The 21,527-nt window shown below is 47.5% G+C and overlaps 2 protein-coding genes across 2 annotated transcripts; both read right to left on the reverse strand.

Moving 5' to 3' along the window:
• Nucleotides 1-1,989: 1,989 nt before the first annotated feature.
• On the reverse strand, nt 1,990-9,198 carry LOC118771069 (SLAM family member 5-like). The gene is made up of 8 exons (XM_036518942.1): nt 9,128-9,198; nt 6,998-7,309; nt 6,536-6,796; nt 6,197-6,301; nt 5,899-5,954; nt 5,544-5,603; nt 5,309-5,377; nt 1,990-2,130 (listed from the first exon to the last, which is right to left on the reverse strand). Exons 1-8 carry the CDS (start codon nt 9,165-9,167, stop codon nt 2,008-2,010), a joined length of 1,026 nt encoding a protein of 341 aa, XP_036374835.1. The 5' UTR covers nt 9,168-9,198; the 3' UTR covers nt 1,990-2,007.
• A 3,734-nt stretch (nt 9,199-12,932) lies between these two features.
• Nucleotides 12,933-17,671, reverse strand: vangl2 (VANGL planar cell polarity protein 2). The gene is made up of 7 exons (XM_036518933.1): nt 17,397-17,671; nt 17,031-17,157; nt 16,267-16,874; nt 15,933-16,069; nt 15,631-15,766; nt 15,098-15,344; nt 12,933-14,999 (listed from the first exon to the last, which is right to left on the reverse strand). The coding sequence occupies exons 1-7, from the start codon at nt 17,465-17,467 to the stop codon at nt 14,739-14,741; spliced, it is 1,587 nt and encodes a 528-aa protein (XP_036374826.1). The 5' UTR covers nt 17,468-17,671; the 3' UTR covers nt 12,933-14,738.
• Nucleotides 17,672-21,527: the final 3,856 nt, after the last annotated feature.

Here is a 21,527-nt window from a genome sequence, read left to right on the forward strand (position 1 = left end):
CGGGAAGATTTAAAAGGAGGAAGCCTCAGGATGGAGCGGCGCTTCCCCTCTTGTTAATGCCCGTCTATGAACTGATAGAGCGATACCTGGTGATGCGCGTTTGTGTGTGTGCATGCGCTCTCTGTTTTTGTAGAATTGTAAATAACTGTAAATACTTTCTTTGTGTTACCGTTTTGTTATTTAGCCAGCGGGTAGTAGGGGGTGGGTGCTGTTTTCTATTGTTGGGTTTTTCTCTTGTTTTCAGATAGTTAGGGAGTCAGGGAAGAGACTGCATTTTTATTTTCTTATTTTCTTTGGTTAGGTAATTTATTCCCTTTCTCCTCAGTATGTTTTGTTCTGTTTGTTATTTTAGCCTTGCCCACCCCTGAAGTTTTGTGTTAATAAAAGAACGCTGGCTTTATTTGCAGTGTCTGTGTTCTGGACTGGAGACAAGAAAGCGGGAGAAAACTCATTCTATAGCGTCATTACGAAGGCTACTCAGTACACGTACTGTCACACGCATACAGAAAACCGACCTGAACTGAACCCGGCCCTAAGGCTCGATCCGACCCAGCACGAACGCTACCTGGCGGGGGGCACACGCGAATACAGCAGGCTGTATGTCGCGTGCTCTGCCCGCCACGTGTTAAGCCTTGCACAAAACGCCAGTCATCACCAAGCCGCAAAACTGATTCATCTGGTCTGTTAGTCCATACATGTGAATCCTGGCATGTCTCTATCGCTCCCTAAACAAACCCGAATATGAGCACCCCATCCCTGCTGGAAAAACAGCCATAAATGAAGCCTGTGCAAGCGGGAAAATTCTGCTCAACCTTTCCACAAAAACCTTTTGGAAAAAAACAACGGATACTAATGCCAAAATAGGTTCTTCCTATCTAAATAAATAAGTAAACTAATAAATTCTCCATTCAAGTCTCATATGTTAAGGAGCCTAGTAATATCAGGCTTTTTCCTTGCAGGTATGACTGACTTCAATATGTAGGTGTTACCACTGCATTGGCCATGGCCCTGTCTTTTTACTCTTGTATTTAAACAACATTTTCACTAGACAAAACCCCTTGGAAATCCATGTATAACATATAAAAATGACTGCAAAGTGTTGTGACTGGAGCAGGCATGTTGCTGTCAGACCGTCACAAACAGGGGCTGCATTTCCTCTGTTCTGGCAAAATCACAGCAGAAAGGCAACAGGCAATCTGTGCAGTTTTCCTGAATGAAATAAAGATGCAGACTTCTCTTACTCATACTATTATCAGATCCTCATAGCTAGCATAGTGTCACTTGTGTCAGGTGATGGCTGCCAACTTGAATTACTCCGTTTTTATTCTTCAGTTGCCATTTCTGAAGGCCCAGACAACAGAAGCCTTTGCCTCCCTTAGGGTCAGACTATGGGTGACCTTTTGTGTGGATGTGTCAAGAACTGTCTTTTATAAAAATAAAATAAAATTGAAATAGCTTATTGTCTCTGTGGTTACTTGCATGAATAACAAACCCAAACTATTGTTTAAAGATATAAGCAGTGTTATGATTTATATTAATGTAGTCTACCTTTAACAAACATTTCCCAAAAAAAAAAATAAAATCAACGAATCTCATTATCTCTATGTTTGCTTGCATAAATGACAAACCCAAATTCATAAGCAAGAGAAGTCATGTTTTTATTTGTATTTACATCCATGTTACACATTCTCTGAACTTCAAAATATCTATTTAACCCAAGTGAAGAATGCCATGACAATAATAACTCTCTTGTAATATGCAGTATATAAATGCTAATAATTCAGAAAAATACATTCTTGCTGAAATGAAGACACAAAAGCACAGAGTGATTCCTGTGAGCACCATCCCGCCACTCAGACTGATTGATTGGCCACTCAGACTGTGCTCAGAGGACATGTTGGTACTGATTGGCCCTCAGACTGTGCTCAGAGGACATGTTGGTACTGATTGGCCACTCAGACTGCACTCAGAGGACATGTTGGTACTGATTGGCCACTCAGACTGCGCTCAGAGGACATGTTGGTACTGATTGGCCCTCAGACTGTGCTCAGAGGACATGTTGGTACTGATTGCCCCCACGCGATTGAAGTTGACGGTGTCGTACAGAGAGGGAGGGGCTGCTGCATTTTCCTGTTTCAGACATAAATCACAATCATTCACAATGTTTAAAGCACTCTGATAAAACTCTTCATTTCATGACTTTATCTGGCATTGAGAAGTTACAGTATGTTTGTAGTAACTCCTTTTTGAAGCCTCTTCAATGGAGAATATGACTGCATGCATTCTAACTGAAACAAAAACTGAGTATCACTCTCCTGTTTTAGCCTCTCCGCTGGCTTCCTGTCACATGACAGGCTGAGCACCGCTCTCCTGTTTTAGCCTCCCCGCCGGCTTCCTGTCACATGACAGGCTGAGCACCGCTCTCCTGTTTTAGCTTCTCCGCTGGCTTCCTGTCACATGACAGGCTGAGCACCGCTCTCCTGTTTTAGCTTCTCCGCCGGCTTCCTGTCACATGACAGGCTGAGCACCGCTCTCCTGTTTTAGCTTCTCCGCTGGCTTCCTGTCACATGACAGGCTAAATGAAAACTCCCCCCTCACAGCTCTGTATGACCTTGCACCTTTTTCCCTCACAGAACTGCTGTCCTTATCAGCCAGCCTGACTGCACCGTCCACAACATGCTGGCTACTTGGTGCCTCATAACTTCAATAAATAATTTCAATAAATTCATCATTAGTGGTTGAAATAAATATGTTTGTTGTTTTGCCTAAAAAATATCAAACCTAAGGGCAGGCTTGGGGAATAACGGAATACATGTAACGGCGTTACGTAATTAGGATATAAATAAAGGTAACTGTATTCCGTTACAGTTACAGAAAAAAGACGTAAACAGATTACCGATACATTTAGTAAAAATGGGGATTATTAGCAGGATTACAATTTTAAAATACATTTTAAAATAAAGAACGATATACTACCATACACATGCACACACATTAGAACACTTAAGTCTCACAGCACCACTCTGGTCTTGAGTGAAACCATAACCAATCTTATTAGTTGCCAACTATTACCAATTATCATGGCCTCTAGTGAAAAAAATGCTCTCACTGGGTGGAAATTTCGCCATTAGTTTGTCTTTAAAGCAGAAAAGGGGAACAACATCACAGCCTTACAGCTGTGAAAATGCTGTCATCATCCAAGCACTCGACATACAATTTTAAGAAACATATATAGGTGAGATTAACCGCTAACGTTAGCCACACAGAAATCCAGTTAGCTAAAGTTAACGTTAGTTAGCTAGCTAACCTGTCAATACTACTACTACTGAAAAATATTTTGGGACTGTAGGTGGTGATGCTGGTGACGGGATGGTGTGTGGGTATGTAGCAGAGCTGAAGTCATAGCTCGTGTGAGTCCTGCGTAAAGCCATAGGTAGCAGGTAGCGGGTAGCAGGTAGCCGAGCGGTTGCAGCGGCTGCATCGCTCCCCCTGAGACCTGGTTAAGTAGCGTTGTTGCCGACGGGCTCACGGCATTTTTGCCTTTAGCTCAACCGGCAACGACGCTGCCTGTAAGGGGTTGGCAGCGAGCAGTGAGAACCTCGGTTCGAAACTCGCTCGCTCGCCGACCCACGTAGCCTCATATAATTGCACACAACGCAATAAGAGACCGCCCGTTACAGGTAAAAACACAAGCCCCAGACTGGAAAAAGCTTTACATTAAATTGCTAGCTAGCTAGCGAACGGTACTTAAGATTATAAGTCAATATCTTGGTTTGCAGTACGAATGTTAAAATTAACTATTTGTCCAGAAGAGACATGATGAAGCGGTATTGGTTTGATAGTAAAATGCGTGAAAGCCAAATTAGCTAGCTAGCTACTTGCACATTCAACTGAAAAGTACAAATACCACCTTACAAAGACAAATCTAGCTAGCTAGCTACAACACAAACAAAACAATAAACGTAACTAGCTAGTATGAAGTGTGTGGATTGTATGTAGATTGTGTTTCATAGACGATCTGGCAACTTGGGTAACGTCAGACATTCAAAATGTATGGATCCGTGCATGACGATTATTCATAATAAAGTTTGCCATGGAAATTACGGGAGTTTCCCGGGAGAAACATCAAACGGGAGGGCGCTGGGAAATGGCTTTTGACTAATTTTAATGAGAAGCAAATATCATATCATCGGAAAGGGTAAATTCTGTTGTTTATTTTGATATGAGGTTGTGAAGCGATAGGGACTTAGTGACTTATTCAACCGAGAAGCAGGAGTGTGAAAGTGGATAAAGAAATTAGTAAAGATATTACTTTGCAGACGATTGATCTGTCTTCATAACGTGATTACTTTGCTATGTACAAATATGTGACTAGCATCATTACAAAGCTCCGGTTCCGCCCTTTCTTGTGATATGTGTTCCATATCTATGCAGTGATGAGTTCAGGAGTAATTCAAACTAGAGTAATGGGTGTGGAGATGGACGCAGAGCTATATGCAGATTGTAGCTATGATTAAATTTGATGTGAATTCAATATTATTTTTCTCGCCAACACTAAGTCGCATAGACAAGCAACTAGCATTGTTAGCGATTAATAGGCCTACTTCGTTAGCAATTCAACCGAGAAGAAGGGATGTGAATTCGGACGCAGGCTGCATCTGTCGGGCTAAGAGTTAAAATACATTTTTAGTGACAATTGCAAGTGACAAATAATTTTTTAAAGATTTTTCCAGAGCCCCCCCAATTTTGCTGTTGAAGCTTTCAGGGGGTCTTAAGTGTCAATCAAGGGGTGTCGGACCCCCGAGACCCCCGTATTTCGCACCCTGGTCACCGCTATTAATCTAAACGCGCATTCACGCATAACGAAGGAATACCTAGACAAACAATTAACAAACCTAACACGGAATATAAAATATTATATTAGGCTAAACAAATTCTCCAGCACATCCAAGCCAATCCAAAAGTAACGGAAAGTAATCAAGTTTTGTGATACTTGGATTAGGTTACTGATTACATTTTTTACAGGTAATCAGTAATTGTATCGGAATACATTTTTAAAGTAACCCTCCCAACATAGCCTAAGGGTTATGTTTTTGTGCCCAGTATCTTTAGCAGGACACTGGAGTGGCTGCACTCCGAGGCTCCAGCTGCCATCCCAGTGACATGTATAATGCCAATGATAGCAACAGCACCAGAACTTCTCTTGTTACCCATCGGACCTTTTTAGACAGAGGGCGGAAGGAGTGGAGGAGCAGAATATTAGCTCATAATAGACTGTCTATGATGTGCCCATTATTTGGTGACTTACTGTGTTCTGTATGACATCATAGCAGGTGCTCACATCGGTGATGTGAGGAGAGTGCTGGCCAGCAGAAGCCTGTGGAACAGAGTGGCACAGACAGGTGATCAGACAGGTGATCAGACAGGTGATCAGACAGTGATCAGACAGGTGATCAGACAGGTGATCAGACAGGTGATCAGACAGGTGTGTCCACTTCTGTAGAGCAGAGAATCCTGAGAGTAGCATAAGAGGGACTGCATACTTTATGCTTCACTACAGCGTAGCAGGTGTTGATGTCTTTGGATTCACCAGAATGTACGTCCTGAGAAAACAGAGTAGAAACACTGTGCCTTAGAGATATTTTATATTTCTATATATATTTATATTTATATTATATAAATGCAGCTGTAATTTCACAGCTGCTCTCTTAGAAACAAACCATGAAGCTCATCTTTTCTCACTCTTAAGATTTACAGCAATACCTCTTACCAGGACCTTAATGCTGTATCAATATAAAAACACACTATACTATGAAGTAGTAATGTGGAGTATTATGTGTCTGTATATGATGTACTTCACTTGCTTTGAGGGATGTCTGAAAGCTAATTTCCTCTCACCTTTTGTGTGGGCTCTCCTACTTCAGCATATACAGTAGCATCCTGCTCCGTTTCTCCTGAGATGAACATAAAGGAGAGAGAGAGAAAATTTACATAAAGGAGAGAGAGAGAAAATTTACATAAAGAGAGAGAGAGAAAAATCAGTCTCAGTCTCACCGTCACACAGAGCGACAGGGCAGAGACGCGCTAACATGCTAACATTTCACTGTCGATGCTTCTGTATTGACATAAAGGGGAGTGGCTTCCTGGGTGCCTTCAGTCCTTCCCTCTCCTCTCCCTCTGGCCACTCCCTCCTTACCTTTCTTGCGTCTGGTGAAGATGCAGATTACAACCACGATGATCACCACAAGACCTCCCATGCCAGAGGCTACAATGATGATCAGCTTTAGAGGATCTGAATTATCTGAATAAAGACACACACACACACACACACACACACACACACACACACACACACACATATAAACTGATAACTTACCAAAACTTTATGCTTCTTGAGAACAAGGTTTTTGAGATTATATATATAATTTGTTGAGCAATATATAAAGGCATTTGAATATTTGCATTGTAGACATTGTGGTATCATAAGAAAAACCAAAAACAAACAGACATGACCGTAGAGTGACCGCATACTGACCGTGCTCCTGGCAGGGAGTGACGGTCACGCTGGCAGTCTGTGAGCTGACGGGGTTGGAGGCAGTGCAGGAGTAGATCTGTCCTGTGTGGGGCAGCATCACTGTCTGTCTGTCCTCCTCCCCAGGAATCCTCTCTCCATCTCTGGACCAGGAGAGCGCCACCTGGCTGCTACCATTCACACTGCAGCTCAGAGTCACGTTACAGGTGCTGTTGTCTGAGCTGTAGCTCACCTGGGCATTTACCTGTACTGAAACAATCCTCTCTGTGGAGGGAGAGAAGCAACAGCCAGCCTTTAACTGCAGGAAGAAGGAAACAGAGCTACACAGGAAGTTCAGTTATGGACGAATAAGATATCAATAATAAATATCTGCAGAGACACAATCACACACATCCTTAATATAGAACACGTATGTACAGAGACAATCACACACCCATCACTGTACAGAAACACTGGTGTACTCACCATACACCAGGAGATTTATCTTTATTGTTAGGCGTGGTTTATCCCCATTGAACCCATATTCCCCAGAGTCATCTTCTCTCAGAGGGTTGATGGTCAGAGACCCAGTTTTACTATTCATGGTCAGTCTGCCTGTAAAGGCTTTATCTTCCAGTGTCTTTTCTCTGCCCATATATTGGACTATCACTGTTGAGCCCTTTGTCCACTGTAATAAACCTGATCCATCAATCTCATCCACTCCCGTGGGCAGCACAATGGACTCTCCTACAATTCCATTCAGCACTGAAGCTCCGCCCACATCACACACCTGCAGCACTGCAGACAAAAAAACACAAGAATTACTGTAAAACACAACTATTACTGTACAACACAGCAACAACACAACTATTACTGTACAACACAACTATTACTGTACAACACAACTGTTACTGTACAACACAACTGTTACTGTACAACACAACACCACAACTATTACTGTACAACACAACTGTTACTGTACAACACAACACCACAACTATTACTGTACAACACAACTATTACTGTACAACACAGCAGCAACACAACTATTACTGTACAACACAACTATTACTGTACAACACAGCAACAACAACTATTACTGTACAACACAACTATTACTGTACAACACAACAACAACTATTACTGTACAACACAACAGCAACACAACTATTAATGTACATACATAAATCTGTGTCATTGAAACAAACTAAAGAACAGCTGGAAAGGAGTGAGGAGAAAGAGAAAAAATTCATATTAATCACAAAAAGTGCATAACTTGGTGTAATAGTTTTAGCCAGTGTGTCTGTGAGTGTCTGAAATTTCTCTACTGCTGAGAACAGCTAAACACCGACCTTTGGGGTCGTACCCCAGAGTAAAGCAGAAGGCAGAGTCGTCACCATCTGCCTACATACCAGAGTAATGGGCCCTCTCAGCCAGTCAGAGGTCTTACGTTAGAACTGTCAGTGAAGATTTTTTTGGTGATAAAAATTACCAGCTGACTGAAAATCAGAGTCTTTGTCCTGAAGAAGATTTGGGTAGTTTTTCCTTGAGACAAAATCACGTCACCCACAGACACTAAACAGGACTATCAATACCTTGAATATAAGGACTCTAGATAACCCTGCTGCATCTGAACAGTAAATCTAACTCACCACTAAAACACATAGCACTGGCCTAAGACATCAGTATACAAGGACGTCCCCTTATATACCCACTTCATTATGAACTACAACAATAGACTATTGGCATCAAAACCAGAAAAGAGAAAAGAAACACCATCATAGAAAACCTGGTTTCATGAGACGTTGGTAACAAACCTTACCTCCTGTCACTAGCTAATAAATATCATTCAATAATATTGTCTCTGGACAGTATTATCCTTGTTATTTTGGTTAATAATAAGGATAATAACTTCAATACTTGAAGTCAGCTAAACCTGATTTATGCGCTAATTGTAAATCGCTTTGGTTTAGAAGCATCTGCAAAATGCCAAATTGTAATTTGTACATTTCTGTGAAATAACCATTGTAATCTTACTGCTTGCTTCTGAATTACGTCATATGTAACAATCTACCCATAACATTGAGTAATTTAGATTTAAATTATTTTTTGTGTGCTATGTTGTTTAAGTGGGTAAATAAATTAACAGTCTTACAGGGTGCTGATTTTCTTGTGCTTTAACCCTGTGTGGAAAACTTTTAAATGCATCTCCAAAAGAGCTTTCAACTGTAACTGACATCTACGTATGTATGTATGCATATAAATATGTGAACATGCAGATAGATAGACAGACTCATATGAATTACTAATATAAAAATTGCATATATTTTCTCTGCACTGTCAGGTGGTTAATAGGGTAATACATAATTAGAAATATTATGTCATGGTTGAACGTCTGATCAAAATAATAACCTACCAAACCAAACTGTCACAAACTCATTCAGCAGCAGTAAACTTTAAGTCTGGAGCTGAGATCTGCGTTTGTAAGTAAAAGTGTGATTCATATTCCATTGCATCACAGTGTAAACAGACAGTGTTGAGGTGGAAGAGAGAGATGGAGCGATGGAAAAACAGAGGGATAGAGACGGAGGGATGGGTCTCTGAGCCCACACTTACCCCACAGAGACAGACACACACAGAGACGAGGAGCAGCCATAGTGTCCAGCCAGCAGTAACTCACAGCTTCCTTATCGAGCCAGCAAGCTGCTTCCTTCAGCCCCCACAGCAACCAGCAACTGCTGTGTGTGTGCGTGTGTGTGTGTGCGTGTGCATGTGTTTCTGCATGTGTGTTTTTGTAAGTGCATGCATGCGAGTGTGTGCGTGTGTGTGTGTGTGTGTGTGAGGTGAGTGTGCATGTGTGTTTTTGTAAGTGCATGCATGCGAGTGTGTGTGTGTGTGTGTGTGTGTGTGTGTGTTTGCTGTTTTTGTCAGCGTGTGGTTGGGGGCTTCGTGTCTCTGCGGGTGGGTTTATGAGCAGAGAGCTGGTGTGGGCCGGTGGTCTGGCTGTCGGGCAAGACCTGCCTCCCGTCCTCTTTTTCAACACAAACTCCTCCTCCCACTCCTCTCCACCTACACACACACTGCGCATCAGAGAGACACCGCTGCTCCTCTAACCCTACACACACACACACTGCTCCTCTAACCCTACACACACACACACACACTGCTCCTCTAACCCTACACACACACACTGCTCCTCTAACCCTACACACACACACACTGCTCCTCTAACCCTACACACACACACACACACACTGCTCCTCTAACCCTACACACACACACACCGCTCCTCTAACCCTACACACACACACTGTGCATCAGACAACCACCACTGTGCAGGTGTCTGTGCATGTGTGTCAGTATGTGTGTGCATGCATGTATGTGTGTGAGTGTAGGTGCGTGTGGGTGGGTCTGTCTGTGTGTGTATTTAGGTGAAATGAATAATACCCCCCCTCCGAATGGGCATAAACACCACATAACAGCACATGGCATTAATTAGAAAAAAAGTCCCTTTAAACTTTCATCCAAACTTCCCTTCTGCTGAAAGGAAGGCTCTTCTGGCTCAGTGAGGTGGGAATTACCACATTGTTGATGTCACAGAGGCTGTCACGGCAACTTCAGCTTTCAGTACGGAGTGATGATGTCACTGAACTTTTCCATGGAACCCACAGCAGTGCACACACAGAGAGCGTGCACGGAGAGCGTGCACGGAGAGTGTGCACGGAGAGCGTGCACGGAGAGTGTGCACGGAGGGCGTGCACCGACAGCGTGCAGAGAGACTGCTGATTTGAAGTGTAACGGTCGGTACGTCAGCCAGGACTCTTCTTCTCGCTCTGCTTTTGCAACATCCGATTCTGCAGAAGCAGTGAAAAAGGAAGTGGAATTTCCTGCAAACACCACAGTCAGAGGCTCGAGCGTCTCTGCAGACACAAGCTGAACTGCAAGTGTAATCACAGATAATTCCACAGTGTAACACACAAACTGCAACACACACCAACATTAAAGGAAACCACTCCCTGCACACAAGTATCGCTTCCAAAAAATAAAGAATATAGATCTGATCTTTTGTCTGGCCTCACTTTGACCGTTTGGCTGCTTATGCCTGACTGTCACACTCAGGACTGTAGCATAAGAACTTCATAATATTCAAAATCAGGTATATTTCTGAAAACATAAATAGACGTTTCTTGTTATGAACAGTATATGGTATTATACACAGCCTTAGCAAGCTCTAATCACAGAAGACAGGGTCTGTCTCTCACCCAATCACATTACTTCATTTTTCTGTATGACCACAAAGGAAACCAAGGGAAATATACACAGTGGGAGTGCTTGTCTCACAGGAGAAGTTTACAGCTTTTTCTGAATGCTTAAACACTGACAGTGATTCCTGAAGCACTATCTCTGAAACCATTGTGGCTAAAGCATTTACCAAGTGTGCCTAACTGAATGCACGCTCTCTGCTTTACACTCAGTTTGTAATTTTATAACACTCTTCTAGCAGACATGTAAACACTGGTCTCTACATTGCTACTCTATTTTGCCAATTGCCTTTCCACATTGACACATGTGAAAACACTTTTAGATGAGCTTGAGTACTATAAATAGCCCACAGGTAAACATTTGGTTTGGACCACAATGGAGGCCAGTATTGGACAGAGAGTAGGAGGAGTGAGAACTTGAGGAGGACGAGGAGAAGGAAGAGGTGAAGTAGGACAGGGGAGAAGGAGAGGACGGGGAAGAGGAAGAGGGAGGGGAGTCAGGAACACAATAACTGATGAAATCAGAGAGACTGTGATTGACCATGTTATCAACCATGGGATGAGCATGAGGGAGGCTGGGCATCGGGTTCCACCAAATCTGAGCCGCTATCCGGTTGCAGGACCACATAATGGCAGATAACACCATATTCCAAAACGTCAAGAGCACGTCGGAGCTCCCGTGCTCCGAACGTCGCGGGCTTGATCCGTGTCGCTCTGTGTGGTTACTGTGTTTCTGCTCATCCTGTGGCTCATTTCACAGGACAGCAGTGCCTCAGCATTCCACCCAATCCCATGAGAGGAGGGACACCATGTGACTCACTGTAGCTCCTCCTCCCTGGTGCAGCCTGTCTCCAGCAGGGCTTGTGTGTTGCTGTTGTGCCTGTGAGTCTGTGGGACTTGTGGAACTCACTCAGTCCCATCACGCTGGCTGGAGCCGCGGGCCGACCGCGCCGTACCCCACTCCACCCCACCCCACCCTGTCCTGCCTCCCCCTGCCCCGCCCTGACAGCGGGAGGAGCTCTGGACCTGATCTCACCTCAGGCCCATAGCTCTGGGGTGTTCCACAGGCAGGTCACGTAAGGGCAGCGTTTGCTCTGGTGTTCTTTGGTCTCCCCCAGTGTTCTGATCCATGCAGAACTGGAGACTGTACACAGCGGCGATACGTCTGACAGTTATTCTCAGGGCTGTGCTGTGCTGACGGTCAGAGCCCGTCCGGTTCTGGCTTTTCTGATCCTCCTATAAGGGTCTGGTGGCTGGGATACAACTGTCCTCAGGTCAGCGAAATCGTCTCTCCACCACGGTCACCCTTTTTGCATTGGCGAGTATCGTCAGTCTGGTTTTGCTACATTCTTTCTAGGTTTAAAGACAGCTTCTGAGGGTAAATATCTGGCCTGCGGGGGCTCTTCTGATCCTGATACTCTATTTACAATGCATGGGGGGAGCAGCCATGACTGTTTATCAAAGCTGAGCCACTTGCTCACGCAAGTACTCTGCAAACTCAGACAGGTCAGTGTAGCTATGGCGCCACCTGCTGGACAGAAACATGCTGCAGTCTTACTTTAGGGGAGGTGCGAGGAGGAGCGACAGAGACGTATGGGGCAGCGTAACCCTGGCGACCCGTCCTGCCCAGAGCTACAGAGACGTACCGGGCAGCGTAACCCTGGCGACCCGTCCTGCCCAGAGCTACAGAGACGTACCGGGCAACGTAACCCTGGCGACCCGTCCTGCCCAGAGCTACAGAGACGTACTGGGCAGCGTAACCCTGGCGACCCATCCTGCCCACAGCTACAGAGACGTACCGGGCAGCGTAACCCTGGCGACCCCTCCTGCCCAGAGCTACAGAGACGTACCGGGCAGCGTAACCCTGGCGACCCATCCTGCCCAGAGCTACAGAGACGTACCGGGCAGCGTAACCCTGGCGACCCATCCTGCCCAGAGTAATACACAGTGACACAGCAGTGCAGAGAAAAATGCTTTATTAAAAATCTGACACTTAGTTCTAGAATTATTAAAGCATACTCACAGAAACACATCTACAAACCCTGCAACCAGATCCTTCTCTTCTCAAAGTAAAAAATGTTTTGTATCACTTTAAAACTTCAGCATTATAAAAAACAATAGAAAATTAAGCACAGATAAAACATTCAAAGCCCAGTAGTCTATGTGCATGCATTAAAACCATTAGACAAAACCGCAACTTTGTTTTTTTTTGCTTTGTATTTTGTTATTTAGAACAACCTACTGTATTTATACAAAAACAATTCAGTTCTTTGTTTCATCACACAAGGGGAAACTACAGTGGCTCACATCTGCCAAAAAGCACAGACACCTTCGGCAGAAAGCAGAAGCTACAATCCTTACACCCGGACCCAGCCTGACCTCCTGTCACAGCTACATAACTAAAGGCGATCCAGGTGCTGTACAGGTCATTGCAGGTGCTACTCATGGAATCTGCTGACATCATGACCACAGCAGCCAATCCAGGATCAGTTTACCCATCTCTGATCCTTGCCCCAGCTGTTTCAAAGCAAAGGGGGGCACTGACCCAGGTTCAGTGCTCAATAGTACCACTGTGGTGGTGACAGCTGTAAGACAGATCCCTGTTCAGTGAAGAGAAGGCTTAAACCCCCTAAACTGGCTGTTGTGGTCATGATGTCAGCAGAGTCCACGAGTAACAGATGCATTGATCTATATAGCACCTAGATGGCCCAACCTATTCACCAAGATGAGTATACCGACCAATCCACATGATATTATAATCCAGCCTACGTGCAGCAACTCCATGTAGACCAATCTGCCACAACTCAAGGTGACCTCAGTGATACATGGTTTGCTGCAGAGTTTGTGGCGTTTTGGTCGAACCTCTGAATGTTGGTTATGATCTGCAAAGACAATCAAAACAATTTTACATTCAACACAGGAGGAAACACGGCTCTGTCAGTCGAGGGAGTCACAGGACCCATGGAGCAGGAATGAGGCTAGCCCTTTCATGGATCTGGAAGTCTCATGCCCAGACATGGAGGGAGTACAGAGCCGTCATGTGACCTGTGCTGGACAAGGCAGAATGGTCATGTGACCAGCGCTGAAATTAAGCCTTATTTGGCAGGAAGTTGAAGAGGGAAATTTACATGGATATGCTCCATGCAGAAAAAACAGGGTTCTTACACACTCAAATCTAACAAAACTAACACTTAAGTCTACAGATATTGTTATGTACACAATACCGTTATAATCATATTCTCACATGTTTGAGACACCCATTAGATTGGGTCAAGTTTATTTTCGAACGTTTAGGAAACGTGTGCAGAACGCTGCGTCAGCGCACAGCTGCGTTTGAGGACTCCGAAGCGTCAGGACCCCGCAGGCTGTGTTCAGAAGCACCTGCTTCCATTTTGGCAATTTAGTAAACGGCACAGGAAACGTGGAAACCGAGCACACCGTCCCGACAGGCCGGCGAGTGCGGACGGGCCGGTCTGAGCTGGGTAAGGCAGAAACAGCGGGCAGCTGGAACTCCCACACACAGCAGTGAGTGTCAGCTCCACACCACGTCCCATGGGAGAACTGGTCCCCCAGCGCACTGCAGACACTCAAACACAGACACCAGTCTACTAACAAAAAACAAAATGCATTACACCCCCCACCCTGATCCAAAACTGACCGGACCCTCCCTCTGCTGTGGTAAAACAGCTCAGTGATTGGTCGATGGGCTGATGGTCCCGACTGGTTAATATGATGATGTCCCACCTGGCTGATCAATATGCTGGTGTTGCAGTCAGAGGAACGGGAGCTGAGGTCTGAAGGGACCAACAGAATGGCTGTGTGTGTGTCTGTTACCATGGTGACTGTGCAGTGTGTGTGTATGATGTCATGTGACAGGTCAGATTTGGGGGTATTGGTGAGAGTAGCGTGGGTTTGGGTTTTTGGGGTGCTGATGACAGAGCTGCTAGTTGCTCTCACACCACTCCCTACACAGACGTCTCTGACTGCAGCCGCATCACAAACTTGTGGCTCTTAGGGTCAATGAACTCCTCCCCCAGGCGCAGGAAGGGGATGGCCGTCACCGTGACGACCAGAGCGAAGTCGAGGCGGCGGAGGGAGAAGACCAGGCCCTGCCGCAGGGCGGAGGTCACCGGCTCCTCGCTCACCAGCGTCCACTCTCGCCCCCTGCTGTGCTCCTTCTGGTACTGCAGCGTCGGGCCCGGAGCCAGGTACCGCTCCAGGAAGGCCTGGGGGGAGACAGGGGGAGTCAGGGGGGGTCTCACCCCGGGGGTCCGGCTATGAGCAGCGGGGGAGTGAGGATGTGTTTGGGGAGGGGGGGTCTCACCTTGGGGGTCATGTTGTGCGTGATGCAGAACTGCAGGTGGGTGAGGATGCTCTCCATGCTGTGATACGGCTGCTGCCGCGTGCTGCGCAGGTACTTCTGCATGGCGCGGGCCATGGGCGCAAAGATAGCCTGCGCCGCCTCCCGCGGGTCCATCACCTCCCGCGGGTTCTTAGGGGAAGAGGCAGCCGCCTCGTCGTCCTGCAGCCGCTTTATATGCGTGAAGGCCTCCTCTACCGCCACCACCAGCCTGGGAGGAGGAATTACAACTCAGTCACCGCGGTTTATTCTGTGGAAACTCCCCGCACTGCCACCCGCCAGGCTGGGAGGGGTACTGACGGCACACTGCCCCCGCCAGGCTGGGAGGGGTACTGACGGCACACTGCCCCCGCCAGGCTGGGAGGGGTACTGAGGGCACACTGCCCTACCAGGCTGGGAGGGGTACTGACGGCACACTGCCCCCGCCAGGCTGGGAGGGGTAGTGACGGCACACTGCCCCCGCCAGGCTGGGAGGGGTACTGACGGCAGCTGCTCACCTGGCCCTGCGCTTGCGCACCCTGCGGTCCAGCTCGGCCTCCTCGTAGTAGAGCTCGTTGTGGGAGTTGTCTCGCCGGCGGGCAGCGGCTGCGATCATGGCGCGAGACTGAGCCGTGGAGTTATTGGTGCTGTTCTCTGCAAGTCAATCGAACTGTCATTCAAGCGTCATACAAACATTCAATCTATCAAACTACCAAACTAACAAGCAAGCTATGCACTCTCCATGGGGATGGGAGGACAGGAAAGAGGAATCGGCGGCAGGAGAAAGAGGAGCAGGAGAAAGAGCAGGTATGAGACTCACCCTCCCCCAGGGAGTACACTTTGAAGCCAGACATTTTCTTGGAGAGGATGGATTTGGGCAGGTTGAGCAGAGCCGGGTTATAGACGGGGAAATCACTGTAGTACTGTTCCAGCACCCACACCGCAGCCCTCTGAATGCTGAAACACGTCATCACCATCATCACCATCGTCATCATCATCACCATCATCATCATCATCCTCACCCTCTCTCTCTCTCCCTCCCTCTCCAGTCTCTGATTAGCTCCATCTTGTGGATACAACTGCTGTTTCCAAGCTACAAGCCAGAAGGATGGGCACACACTCTCACACACACACTCTCACACACGCACGCGCACCTGAGGTGGCCGATGTTGTAGAAGCGGCTGGCTCCGTCGGTGGTGCGGATCACTTTGAGGCAGAAGGCGGGCTGCAGGTGCCGGATCTCCAGCAGAACCAGCGCCAGGTACTGGATGAAGAGCAGCGCGTCCACCAGCGAGGCGGCGTACTCCACGATGCCGCGGTAATCGCGCTCGCGCGGCTCCAGCACCCGCACGCCGTAGAACAGCCAGTAAGAGGCGACAAAGAGGAAGACCAGCACCATGAGCAGCGAGCGGAAGACGAAGAAGCGGGGCAGCGAGGCGCGGGGGGGCCGCAGGAACAGCGCCCAGGACGCCAGCAGCAGCACCAGCAGCTTAAAGGCCAGCGACACGTACAGGCCCTCGCAGGGCGTCCCGCACGCCTCCAGGGCTTCCCGCCACAGCAGCTGCGGCAGCAGCAGGAAGGCCAGCGGCGTCAGCAGCGCGAACACGCCCACGCACGCGCTCAGCACCGGCACCACCCAGCGCCGGCACTCCAGCGGCGACGCCTCCTCCAGCTCCTTCGACACCCGTGTCAGGTCCTCGTTCGACACGCTGTGCTCCGACGTCCCTGTCACCACTGTAGTGGTCTCGCCCCAGTTATCATCCTGCAGGGGGGAGACAACAAACTGCTTCACTGACAGGGACAGGGTTCAAAGCCTTCAGCAAAACCGCACAGCTCCTGCTGAGAGAGAGAGAGGGAGAGGGAGAGTAGTGTTGCGGATGGGGAGGGACAGAGGTGTTGGCAGGGGGGTGTACCCTACCCGGTCGTCCCCGCGGGTGGACTCGTTATCCAGCAGGGGCTCTCCCGGTGCCTGGATGGTGACAGATTTGTCTCCACGGCTGCTGCTGCCATCCCGACTCTTAGAGCGATGTCTCTCCCTGCGCTCTCTGCCACACCAGCACACACAGGGTTAACGCACACTGCACACCTCAGTACACCTGTTTCAGACCTGCCAGTGACGGGGTGTGTGAGAGTGTGCGTGTATGTATGCGAGTGTGTGTGCACAGTGCGTGTGGTGTGTGTGTGCGTGCATGGTGTGTGGTGGGTGTGTATGTATGCAAGTGTGTGCGCATGGTGTGTGTGGTGTGTGTGTGCGCGCATGGTGTGTGTGCACTGTGCATGTTACCTGTGCTTCCTGGAGCTGCGGGAGTGGGAGGACTTGTAGGAGTAGCCGGAGTACTGCGACTCGGTGTCCATGTCTGTGTCCCGGCGCTGGCCGCCGGCTGGGCGGGGCTTGCGGGCCCCTCCTCCCCCCGTCCCCGGCTCCCTGGCGCCGCCCTGCTGGCTCTTGCGCTGAGAGATGGACTTGGAGGAGAGGGTCAGAGGGAGCTTCAGAAGATCAACCTTGATCCTGAGGGAATCTATCTTGGAGGCTGGGGAGAGGGGGAGAGGAGGGGAGGGGGGAGCACTCACAGAGGGGGTGGGGGGGTGGGGGGGGGGTCTGACAGGGGGAGGAGGTGGGGGGAGGAGAGGAGAGTTGGTGGAGGTTTCTCACAGGCACCATCGGCCCGATGCTGTCCTCAGCTCTGCTGCATCGCTCCAGGCTTCCAGAGCGGCCGCACAATGGCAGCTGGATATGGCCTGTTATTCCCCTCTCACATTCCCCCACGGTCTCCCGTGGTCTCCCGGGTAACGGGGCCTCGCTGCTGCCATAGCGATGAAAGAGGGTGTATGGGTGGAGGGGTTTGGGGTTGGCAGTTTCCATGGTGACTTGACCTTGTGCCACCCCCCCCCCCTTTACTTTTTTGTGTTTGGAAAGAAGTGTCTTCACCAAAAGGAGAGTCTCTGCTGGCAAAAATGTGTACCACGGGGTTTGATTAGTTGGGTCTTGTGAGGAAAACATCACACTGGATGACTTGTTCTGAGTCTTAATCTGACAAATTCAATACAGCAACGTTCTATTCTTAACTTTCTCTCCCCCCACCAGGCAGCCCGAGAGGCACAAGAGAGAACTGAGACCCTGACTCTGATGCAGCAGGAACACCGAACATCTTCACAGCGCTCGGACACTGCGGAGAGAGAACGCCGAGCGGCCGGCCGCGCTCCCGAGCCACCCCGAGCGGCCCACTGCACAGGAGACTGCAGAGGTGTAGATAGAGGCACACTGCTGCACAGGTAAAGCAGTAAAGGTGTGTATACAGGTGGGACAGGTGAGATAGTGTTACTCATTCTTCTTTCTGTCCAGTAACCCACTTTACCAAGCCTCACCCCCTCTCTACTGTAACCTAACACTGTGAAATTCGGTCCTGTCTCCGTACACCTACACACCCATACACACACTCACACACCCATACACACACCTACACACTGGTAGGCATTTGAGCCATGGGCTCCTCAACATAGAGGAGAAAAACAACTTATTTTTCATGCTGGGACATATTCATATACATACTTTTGGACAACTTTTTAGCATCACTGAATGTGAATCAGGTTCAGCCTGTCTACCCCCAAAAAGGAACAAACATTAAATTTACATTTCATTTCGCAGCAGATGCTCTTATGCAGAGTATCTTGCATAGGTTGCGGTTCTCACAAGGCATCCACTTATAGAGTGACTTCAGAGAATGTTGGGCTGGCTCCATGTCACTGAATAATCTAGTGCCATAAAATGATATTAAGCAGAACCATCCAGTTTGCTTGACCACTGAGGTGAAGACTGAACTGACACACACACTAAAATACATCATCTGAAGACAGCAGAAAACAGAATCAAAGGAATCTCATCACAGTCATGTAAGAATCTTCAGAATGGGCAAGCAGACCATACAGAAATGGGGATGCGTTTAACGCTATACACACATTACCGCAGGCCATAATCAAGACCACGGGCTGGCAGTTACCCAAAAATCTATTCTCACGGCGCGGAGGCCCGCTCCAAGCTGCTACGCGAGGCCGTGGCTTTTAGGCCTACTGTTTATCTTGGTTGGGAGCAGCTGAGACAATGGCCAGCGCCTCTCCCACCCAGTGCGGGACAGAAAGACGTTTAAAGGCCGCTTTTAAAATTACGTGATTGACGTGGACATCTGCGATTTACTACGTTAGTACACATGGGGAAAGCACTGCCTCGATTTAACCAATACTTGGCTAAATCTATTGTTCTTTTGTTTGAAACACGGTTTATAAGTAAGGCGCTTTAATGAGCGCCTTTCTGGGGCTGCTGCGCCTTCGTGCGTTTGCAGAGTTTTGGGATTACTTTGAGCTTACTTTAGCCATTCTACCTACGGCAAACGCGTCCGCAGCGCTGAAACACCATGCACACAAACACCCAAATCCACTTAATTAATGCAAGAATTGCTGTTTCTCCATGAATTCTAGCAAGATGTTAGAATTTAATCAGGACTGATTATAACACACTGTGTGCAGCAGCAACACAAAAGCAGACACAATAACGGAAAACTTCATGGCAGCTTCAACAGTATCGCAACTACGCAGCTCAGCAGTTGGCGAATTCGCTGGGTCGCTGCTCAGTTGGCTGGATGCACACACATTTGCGCAGCCCACAGACCGCATTTTTACACATTTTGCATATGCAAGCACCGTCATACGATGTCGTTAGCTACCCAGCCTCGGACAAGGAAAATATCCTGATTCAGTTTCACAGCAAAATCTGTGATTTCTGTTGAGGAAACGCTGCAGTAACGACACTGCAGCAGCTATCGTTAACTGCCTTTATTAATAATTGAATGGTTGCTTGCCAACAATACCACGGCATGAATGGAAAACGAACAGCAACCTGCGAATACACCGGCGACTTTGTTTTAACATAAATAATAGACTAATCAGGTTTAGTGACGGCTTGCAGAAGCCACGAAAATTACAAAAAACCTGCTGGACATGAAATTCACATTTATTTCGCAACCCGCTGCTGGGCAGACAATGGAAGGGGGACTCACCGGTCACTGTCGCTGAGCCGCAGCGGACGCGGGGCGGTTTTTACTCCCGCTCCGGTAATGCGGGGGGCCGATGATAATAGTTGGACACAAGGACCAAGATGCTGCAAAATTATTCCCTTTCACAAAAAATCCGATTAATCCAAACGATTCCGATTCTTGCTCCTGTGCCTCGCTCGTGTGCCATCTGCCCTCTAGCTGCGGTTTCCCCCGGAATCGCTGCGGTCGCCGTTTGGCTCCGGGGTAACAATCTGTTGATGTTTAATTCACCTCGTAAAATCAGAAATACATGGCATATGTGTGAAATCACCATCCACCCAGTACCCAGTAGGAGCGATCCCTCCAATACCAGTATTACGATATGTTTTAGGTTAAACCGACGGTTTGTAGACTTTCTTTTCTCCTAATTTCTTGGGATGAAAAACAAGCCCCCACCGGGTTGTTCACTTCGTTAGCGAGATGTCCACCTCCCCCAAAGGTTTAAGGGACTCCTTTCGTCCTTTTTCTATCACAGTGATGTTTTTCTCTTTCCTTTTCGTCTTTCACACAACAGCGCGCTCCTGGACCCTCTCGGCCCATTCAAACATTTTCCACTTTCCTTTTCTTCCCAGCGCGTCTCCCTCTATCCCTCCCTCGTTGCGCCCCGCCTCTAGCTCTCCTTTCCCACCCCCTCCCCCCCTCCGTAAAAATCCTCCTCTTTCTCCTTTCTGAGTGACGCTGGGGCTGCGTTTGCACGTTGGTCGGTTTAGGATCAGTTCATGGCCTGGAAATTAGCGCTTTCATTAATGTTCATTTCATCATAAATGTGATCACAAGAGACAGAATTCCAGCACAAAACATTACAACAGGTTAACAAAACCCGAATACACTTAGCACCGGTGAGTAAAAGCAGCAAAGTGAACACAGACCTTTAACAAGGACCCGTTCCGGTATTTACGCACAAGCTCGATCTTAACCGGTGAGCGTCTGACACCACGCAGAGTGATGTTCTTTGCTCTTTACATTCTTAAACTTCTACAAACTTGTGGCTACATACCCCAACATTGGCAAACCTATCGTACGGAATAAATCTCAGGCTGCTACATAAAAAAAAAACAGTTGTACACTTTTAACAAAAGAACTCATTCACACCAATTCACACGGCGAGAACGCAATGGTCCATCTAAAGCAACAATTTGCAATGAAACCTTTAATTTTTTTCTCATATGAAATACAAACTGTTTGTACTTATAATTCTTACATGTTTTATGATGAACAAACCACATCGGTAACATCAATCATGTAACAAATGCCCAAAAGTGAGTAGTTTTACCTAAAGGAAAAAAGACACGTTTATAAATGAATAGTGGACAGTTGGATCAAATTCT

This window comes from Megalops cyprinoides, chromosome 24 (assembly GCF_013368585.1).
Source record: "Megalops cyprinoides isolate fMegCyp1 chromosome 24, fMegCyp1.pri, whole genome shotgun sequence".
Taxonomy (NCBI): Eukaryota; Metazoa; Chordata; class Actinopteri; order Elopiformes; family Megalopidae; genus Megalops; species Megalops cyprinoides.

What these genes read in the sequence shown, in the direction of transcription:
- vangl2 (XM_036518933.1), bottom strand. Translation starts at nt 17,467, where the DNA reads ATGGACACCGAGTCGCAGTACTCCGGCTACTCCTACAAGTCCTCCCAC. An exon ending in TACAACATCGGCCACCTCAG is followed by an intron (nt 16,070 to 16,266) that starts GTGCGCGTGCGT and finishes GACGTGTTTCAG; the next exon opens with CATTCAGAGGGCTGCGGTGT. An exon ending in AGTGTACTCCCTGGGGGAGG is followed by an intron (nt 15,767 to 15,932) that starts GTGAGTCTCATA and finishes ATTGACTTGCAG; the next exon opens with AGAACAGCACCAATAACTCC.
- LOC118771069 (XM_036518942.1), bottom strand. Translation starts at nt 9,167, where the DNA reads ATGGCTGCTCCTCGTCTCTGTGTGTGTCTGTCTCTGTGGG. An exon ending in ACGCTGTAGTGAAGCATAAA is followed by an intron (nt 5,378 to 5,543) that starts GTATGCAGTCCC and finishes TCTGTTCCACAG; the next exon opens with GCTTCTGCTGGCCAGCACTC. An exon ending in ATGATGTCATACAGAACACA is followed by an intron (nt 2,131 to 5,308) that starts GTAAGTCACCAA and finishes TGTCTGAAACAG; the next exon opens with GAAAATGCAGCAGCCCCTCC.